Consider the following 8,780-nt stretch of genomic DNA (forward strand, 5'->3'; position numbering starts at 1 on the left):
GGACACGTTCCGAGGCATCAAGAGATCACAAGTTTAGTATCTGAGGGAAATGTGGGGGTAAAAATCGTAGAGGGAGAGCAAGAGATGAATACACTAAGCAGATTCAGAAGGATGTAGGCTGCAGTAGGTACTGGGAGATGAAGAAGCTTGCACAGGATAGAGTAGCATGGAGAGCTGCATCAAACCAGTCTCTGGACTGCAGACCACAACAACAACAACAACAACAACAACAACAACTTGGTAACTTCAAATCTACTGAAACAATTGGCATGATTCTTTGTTTCCATCGAAGCTAACTAAATTGTCTAGGAGTTGTACTACTTTTATTCCGATCCACCAACTATAAATATTTTTATTTGGCCGACGAAGTAAAAAAATCGATGAAAAAACCCAAATTCTTTCAAATGGCCACCATTTTGTTTCCTACGGTCCAAATAACTGAAGCGACGTACAACTCCTACAAATCTTATATTCTTCGCTAACGTCAATTCAATTTTGATTTTTGACGAGCCGGCTGACCTGTGACATACTGCGCGTGGAGGTCTACATCGAAATTTTGTTTCATTCTGACAGCACCTCCACCTTTGCTCTTCGACATTTCAGGTCGAAAAAATTCCTGTTTGTAGAGGAAATATCATTAAACATTTTGGCCAAATTTGACATTGATTCTCCAAGAACACACTTTTTTGGGGCCAAAGATAGTAAACCTCCCCTTAAAGAGGGGGCGCTTCATGTGTTCTAAGTTAGAAACACTATTACAGCACGCTGCTTCTCACCCACAGACAAAGTCGCATTACACTAACACGCTATAATTCAGAGCTCTCTAGTGGCAGAGGGTTGCAACTGGTGCCAGTGAAGTGAGAAAGCCATGGGATTAATATGCGTGGCATATAATACATCAACTGATATTGAGAACTGAATAAAAAAAATTGGACATATTATTTTTCCACCCCTCCCCCCCTCCCCCCATTTCTGGCTGCATAATGACCCACTGTGCACAATGCTGTCATATAAATAAAATATCATAAAATTTAATCTGGATAAATAAAAAGTCTACTCGTCAAGCAACGGCATGACACACATAAAAGACTGTTGTGATTGGCAAGTTTTCGGAGCCAGTGGCTGCTTCTTCAGGCATAAGGGTTGGAGAAGAAGGAAGAAGGGTAAAGGAAAAGGACTGGAGAGGTCTAAGGAAAGGGGTAGATTTCAGGAAAGTCACCTAGAACTGCGGGTCACGGGAGACTTACTGTACAGAATGAGAAGGAAAAACTGATTGTCGGGGACTGCGTCAGACGAGCTTTGAAAACCTGAGAGCTTAGAGGTGGAAGACATGGTAATATGCAAGAGAGAGATTACTGATGAAACGTCACGCACGAGTTAATAAGAGTGGAAAGCTAAGTGCATTGTACATAACAGAGGTGGTAGGGGGCGGTGAAAAATAGATGGGAAAGAAATGAAAGATGTAGAAAACCAAAACAGAGTAAAGAAAAGGGTAGTTAATGTGAATAACTGTTGAGACAGAAGAAATTAACACAAATTAAGGCCAGGTGGGTGGTAAGAACTGAGGACGTGTTGTAATTCTAGTTCCTACCTTTGTAGTTCTGAGAAACTGGTGTCCGGGGAAAGAATCCAGATGGCGCGTGTGGTGAAACAGGTGCCGAGGTCACGAATGTCATATTGTAGAGCACGCTCTGCAACAGGACATCATGTGTCGCCAGTATACATCCTCTGCCTATGCCCATTCACCCTAATTGATAATTTGGTGGTAGCCGCGCCGATGTAGAAGGCTGAACAGTGTTTACGTAATAGATCATACATGACATGTCGTTTTGCAGGTGCTCTCCCTTTGATAGTATATGTTTTGCCAGTTACAGGGCTGGTATAGGTGGTGGTGGTGGTGGTGGTGAAAGGGATCATAGGGCAAGTCTTTCAGTGGGGACGGTCACAGGGGTAGGAGCCATAGGGTAGGGAGATGGATGCAGAAGGAGCATAGGGTCTGACAAGAATATTGCGGAGACTGGGAGGGTGATGGAAAGCTATTCTAGGTGTGGTGGGCGAAACTTCAGACGGAATGGATCTCACTTCAGGGCACAATTTCAGGAAGTCACGGCCCAGTCGAAGTAGCTGATTAATGCATTCCAGACCAGGATAATACTGAGTCACTAACAGTGTGCTCTGAAGGTCTTTTGTGGAGGGATCAGCAGTGTCGGGATTGGATGTGATGCCCTGGAAAAACTGCTTTTTAACTAGGCTGGTGGTGTAATTACATGCAGTGAAGGCTGTGATGAGAATGGTGGTGTATTGCTATAGAGTCTGCATCCGAACAAATACATTTGCCTCGGATGCCGAGGCTGTATGGGAGGGAATGTCTAACACGGGAAGGATGGCAAATGTCAAAATGTGTGTACCGTTTGTCGGTAGGTCTAATGTGGACGAAAGTTTGTAGCTGGTCTTCAGCGAGGACAAGACGAACATTGCGGAAAGTGGCACGGGATTCGGAGTAGGAGCACGTGAAATTAATTGGGAGCAGGTATTCAGAGATTCCAGGAATTTTTGCAGGTCAACCTCACGATGAGTCCATACCGTAAAGATGTCATAAATGTGTCTAAACCAAACCAGGGGGGCTTATGGATCCCAGGAAAGCCCCCTCCAAGTGAGCCATGAAAAAATTGGCATAGGAAGGAGCCAGCCTGGTTCCCATGACCATACTCCTGATCTGTTCGCATGTCTGCCCCTCAAAGGTTAAGTAGTAGTTGGTAAGCATAAAGTTGATTAAGGTGAGTAGGTAGGATGTCATGGGTTTGGAATCAGGTGGGCATTGACTGAGGGAATGTTCAGCAGCAGACAGATAATGTACATGGGGGATGTTGGTATAGTGGGAGGTGGCATCAATGCTGACAATCAAGTGGGGCGGGCATGGATTTCAGACAATCTAGGAAATGCTCGGTACCTCGATGTACAAGGGGAGTGTTTGTACTACGGGTTGCACGTGTTGACCACCAAATGCGCCATCTGGATTCTTCCCCCAGACACGAGTTTCTCAGAACTCCGCAGGTGGGAAGTAGAACTACAAAGTGTCCTTGGTTCTCACCACCCACCTGACCTTAATTTATGTTAATTTCTTCCATCTCAGCTTTTTGTCACTGTAATTACTCTTTGCTTCACTCCGTTTTAATTTTATACATCTTTCATTTCGTTTCCATGTATTTTTCACCACCTGCCTCCCACCTCTGTTACATGCAATGCACTTAGCTTTTCACTCTTATTTACTCGTGCACGATGTTTTAGTAGTAATCTCTGTCTTGCACATTATCCTGCTTCCACCTTTAAGCTCTCATGTTTTCACATCTCGTCCGATGGAGTCCCCGACAATCGGTCTTTCCTTCTCATCCTGTATGTTAAGTCTCTCCCGACCTGTAATTCAGGGTGACTTTACCGGAATCTACCCCTTTCCCTAGACATCTCCAGTCCTTTTCCTTCACCCTTCTTCCTTCCCCTTCAACCCTTCTGCCTTAAGAAGGGGTCACTGGCCCCAAAAGCTTGCCAATCACAACAGTCTTATGTGTGTGTTCTGCTGCCACTTGGTGAGTAGATTTTTTATCTGTCCATTTAAATAATTTCATCAATAATTGGTTGTTTTTGTTGTTGTACTCTCAGGTTTCTGCCTAACCGTCACCTCTGAAATCTTGAGGTTCTGAAAGTACCTCAAAGTTTTTGAAACAATCATCAGGTTACACTGCAGATCAGTCTGTCACGACAGCCAATTTTCCTCCAGTCACATTTGTTGCCTTCACCAACTGGCAACAATACTAACACTGTAATATAAAACATTATAACTAGAAATCCTGTCACATTCTGAGAAAAATACAACACAGGAAAATAATATGAAAACCAGTAACCAACCTTAGAACCCGTAATAGCCACGTCAATAGTCATCAATCGCGCACTCTCCACTAGACTAATCGATTTGTATATTCAGCTGAAGTAAGTCATCAGATTCATTAATTCTCATTGCCTATGAACAATGATAAAGAATTGTTAACAGCAGCATGCAGCAAAAGAGCTGCAGTACACTTTAATTATAGTTTAGCTGAGGAAAGCAATGTGTAAAGAAATGTACTGTCACAATTGGCAGTTTTCACAACTCAGAATCTAACTGTGCCTTTCAACCTCACTCAGACCTTGCATTAGACTGCAGATCATACTTTCACAAGAACCTAAATAAAAATATGTATGTGTTGTGGAAGGAAACAATAGCACAACGAATTTGTCTAGAGAAACTCTTTAAGGCCTACACAAAAACTCACAATATCAATAAATGTTCCCTCACCGCAAATGAAAAACTCAGTACAAGGCTGTTACGAAACCAGCTGCCCTGTATGAGAGCAAAACTCACATACTTCACATGACAGGAGACATGGAAAACACTTGTTATGGAAAACTGTTGTTTTGGAAATAGAAGCTCTACAGCCATGCTTTTACTGTTTTTAATTTATTTATATTTAATTTCTTTGTGACTAGTTTCGGGTTCACAGACCTAGTCTCAAGCACTCATTTTGGCACCACCAATGGTGACAGTGTGTCAGGCCACCCTAATTTAGGTTTTCCTAAATCATTTCAGGCAAATGATGACTAACCGCATGTGCTATGCCCATGAAGAGTGTGTGTGTGTGTGTGTGTGTGTGTGTGTGTGTGTGTGTGTGTGTGTGTGTTTGCACGCACACAGAAAACTGATTATAATTAATAATAATAAATAATAATAATACACAGCCAAGCCAGAAAACTTATAGGCATAAAAAAATGTTGGTCACTCATCAGAAAAGAATCGTCAGCAAAATCCTAGTGGGCAGTAAGACAGAAGATGGCTAAACACTGCACAGCACGTAAGAGACTGGAAACATATCATGTCAACTTTAAGATTACATCAAGAGAGTCCCAGACACCCAACAAACTAAAATATTGGAGTACAAAGAAAGCATTAAGAACATGACATAGCTCACCAATCTCAGAAAAGACCAGAAGGACACTGCCATAACAGACTCTGATATACAAGACACACAAACATTCAACCACAGCATGGAAAGTGAGCCAAGAAATTCAAGACAGGAACAAATTGGTCAGAAAAAGTAATAAAGTAAGAAGTGTGGCACCTGATAAAAACTTATGTCAAGTAGGCACTTTGCAAGGTTCTCTTGAGGCCTATATGTGTGTGATAATAATGATGATCATCATCATCATCACCTTCATTTCACGAGTATGCTACACAGATGGTTCCGGAAACCAAATTCTAGGCAGATGATTTTGCTGCGTTCTTTCTAAATGGTTACAACAGCTGACAATTTTTTAATTTTACTTTCCAATTCAAAAATCTGTTGCTCGTCCTATTTCTGTGTTTCGTCTTTTGTAGCCCAGTATGCAGTCTTCAATGAACCTGAGATATTTCAACTCAACTCAATTTTCCTTCTCTTTTTCTTTGAGAGTACACGTGTCACTTGCATGTAATATGGTACTATCAGAACTGTCACTGTTTTATAAAGTTTCAGTTTTCTGTTTCAGTGTTCTACAAATTGTTTCACATACAAGTTTAGATTTGCAAAGTTTTGTTTGCAAATGGCAATAACATGGGGATATTTCACACCCAAGATAGCTTAAGATGAATACCTAGTCCAATATTTTGCCACTGGTTCCAATTTTTGATTTTGTTATGTTTTTCACCAGAAATGCTATTTTACAATTATGTAGAGGTATTTTCAGTCCATACCCTTCTACTACATTTCTTAAGCTGTGTAGCCTCCTTTGTAAATTATCTCCTGTCTATTGTGCAATAACAACATTGTCTGCATTTAAGATATTACTTAATCTATACTGTGGTGAGAGCATTATACCACACACAAAGTTTGTTCCGGCTTACTATGAGCTCATCCACATAGATATTAAAAACTGCTGGGAAGGGAAATCAATAGCAATAAATGTCACAGGTCAAATTAGAATGGCAATACTGCGATGTTCTATCCAAACCAAAGCACAACCTACTGGCTGGCAAATTGTATGTTAGAAACAATTGGATTCATAGATGCAGCAGGAATACTTCACAAATGGGTTATGAAACTGTGAATATACAATACTTGCAGAACTGGCCAAGATGAATTCAAAAGCCGACAAATACATTTTTATTTCTTTTACATTAGAAGATACTTTAACTCACACTGTGGTTACTATCCTGAGGTATATTCCTAGAACTGGGCCTAAATGAGAACTCTACTGAAAAGACAAACTAATCTGACAGACAAAACAGTTTTAAATTTGTGACTCAAATGGGTGCCTTATCTTATGCATCTATTTATCTTATTAGAAGTGTAATTTACAGCTGTGCTGTCACAAAGATTGTGACTACGTGCTGGAAAAAGGGCAGGAATTATGCTGTACAAAAAAAAAACCTAAAATAAAAACTAAACGTTTACTCTCTTCTGATAGCCCTTGTCAAAAAAATAAATAAATAAAACTGCTACGTCGATAATCTCTAATTTCACTAACGGATGTCTGAACAAAATATACGTTTCGTAGTTTGTATATGTGAGTGGCAATGAGGTCAAAACATTGTTAATGAAAGAAGTCTTTCTTGATAATTGGAATAACAAACATTTCAATTAGTTTCGAAATTATATAAACCATTATTTGTACATAGCAATAATAATTTGTACGATGCTAAATCGTACAGCAGCTAAAGAAGTTTTTATTGCGCGGGAATGCATTGGATGTTTTGTATATAAATCCATTATTTTACGTTCTAGGGCTCAGCTGCCGTATACACTGTCACGAAAATTTTGATGTGATGGACAGTACCGAAACGACAGATACCATGTCACACAAATGAATGTGCAATAGGATAGAATGCATTCTGCACAACGAATAAGTTTAATAAATTATACGAATCACTGCGGGTCTTGGGTGAAAAACTGCTGCGTAACACAAAAGTAGGTAACATCTAAGTATTCTTATTGTTCAAGATGTAATGTTTACTTATTTGCATGTTTATTGAATCATAAATGCGGCTTCTCGATATGATGTTCAACGTGTCAGTTTTACAGTTTCGTTCTCAATGACATATATGGCAAGGTGTTGACAATTTACATAAATTTGCATTAGTATTGATTTTCTGTACACATCGCAAAAGCCAACAAAGAAATAAACGCACGGCACCGATTGGCAAGTGAACATTGAACAAAACAAACCAGTAAAATCGGCCCGTCGGAAGAAACTACATGATTTTTTTTTAATGTATGAGGTTTTATGGACAGAATAAGCTACTGCAGCAGAAACATTTTTAAAAAGCCATAAAAATTGGTTTTCACAATGCTCAACAGACCTTCTTATCAATGCGAACTTGAAAAAGCTGATTGTCTGCAAGAGGCTGACTGCTCAGCACCAACCCGTTATTAAACTCTGAAAAGTTTCTGACTGCTGTTCTATTACTATTTATCAGCGTCACTCTATCGCCGCACCGGCTATGGAACGCTACAGCCATGCTTACTCTGATCTGTCAACACACAAACTCCTACGCGGCGGCCATTTTATGCCGGCCTGAATGCTCGCTCGTGATTTGCTGGGCTATTTTGCTCGAGTTTGGTCGATATCAAACTGCGTACTGCAGGTAGTGACAAATGAATCCTGCGTTGTCACAGCCACGCAGTGGTAAAATGACCTTTGAAAGTTGTCGTTATTGCTCATTTCTCCTGTTTCGTCAACACAAATAAAACTCTTGAACGACAGATAAAGCGGAATTTGTACTGGTGCTGCTACAGTTTTAACAATTTTTAGATTCTGCTTTAGCTTTAAAAGTTAAAGTGCTGTATGTAGTTTGATGTGCTACTGCAATGAGAACCGAGAGGTAATCTGCGAAGAGTTCGTCACGGTGCATTAACCACATTTGGAAGTACACAGAAACTATCACCAACATTTTGGACATTGTGAGGTATAATACGTGTCTCTTTACAATGATTCATCTAGCTACCGACAAAAATGGTAGGGTACTTACATGACGATCTTATAGCTGCATAAGGGTGAATTTAGAATGAACTCTGCACTTCACAGCCAATATAGTAAAAATAGACGCATATAAACTGCGCAGCCTAATCTAGGGCCCAGAATGAAGTTATACATTCTGATGCAAAAATCAGGGATAAAACTATCAGCCACAATGTTCGAATGCCTCGAGAGAAAAACGAACATATTGTCGATTACGAAATCATTTCGGTTCCTAAGGAGAAGAAAAGACGGGAGAACTATGACAACTAGCGAAAACGACTACATTGCTTTTATTAGTTACGGATGTAGAACATTGCAACTGGTTGTTTTATTAGTTATGGTTGTGGAACACTGCAACTGGTTGTAACGATTTCTGACTATGAGCTCACAATATCAAAGCCATAACAGAATCAGAATCGAAAACCAGTATAGACGCTTTCACTTAACCTAGAAAGGGTAACTGAATTGCCGGATACCATCACAACATACGCGATAACTGTATGAGAAACATTATACTGGCAACTCACACCTACAATTTATACTACCAATTAACACATGAAAAAGCTCGCATATAACATGAAAAGGCTATTAAACCAGAATTTACAAAACATAAAATGTATGAAAATACCAGGATCTCACCACACAAAGTAAGCAGCTTCAGCGTGAGAAGTTGAAACTGTAAAGAAACAGTAGGCTAACAATATTAGAAACTACCATCCACATAACAAAATCCAACCCAGCCTAAAATAGCCTCA

The 8,780-nt window shown here is 40.0% G+C and overlaps 1 protein-coding gene across 1 annotated transcript in view; it reads right to left on the reverse strand.

Moving 5' to 3' along the window:
* Positions 1–7,570, reverse strand: part of LOC126108819 (neuralized-like protein 4) — a 339,970-nt gene extending 332,400 nt beyond the window's left edge. The window contains exon 1 of the mRNA XM_049914183.1: positions 7,367–7,570. Coding sequence (XP_049770140.1) covers positions 7,367–7,525 — 159 coding nt within the window. The 5' untranslated portion in view covers positions 7,526–7,570. The remainder of the gene's footprint in view (positions 1–7,366) is intronic.
* Between the last annotated feature and the right edge of the window lie 1,210 nt (positions 7,571–8,780).

The sequence above is a fragment of the Schistocerca cancellata genome, chromosome 11 (genome assembly GCF_023864275.1).
Source record: "Schistocerca cancellata isolate TAMUIC-IGC-003103 chromosome 11, iqSchCanc2.1, whole genome shotgun sequence".
NCBI lineage: Eukaryota > Metazoa > Arthropoda > Insecta > Orthoptera > Acrididae > Schistocerca > Schistocerca cancellata.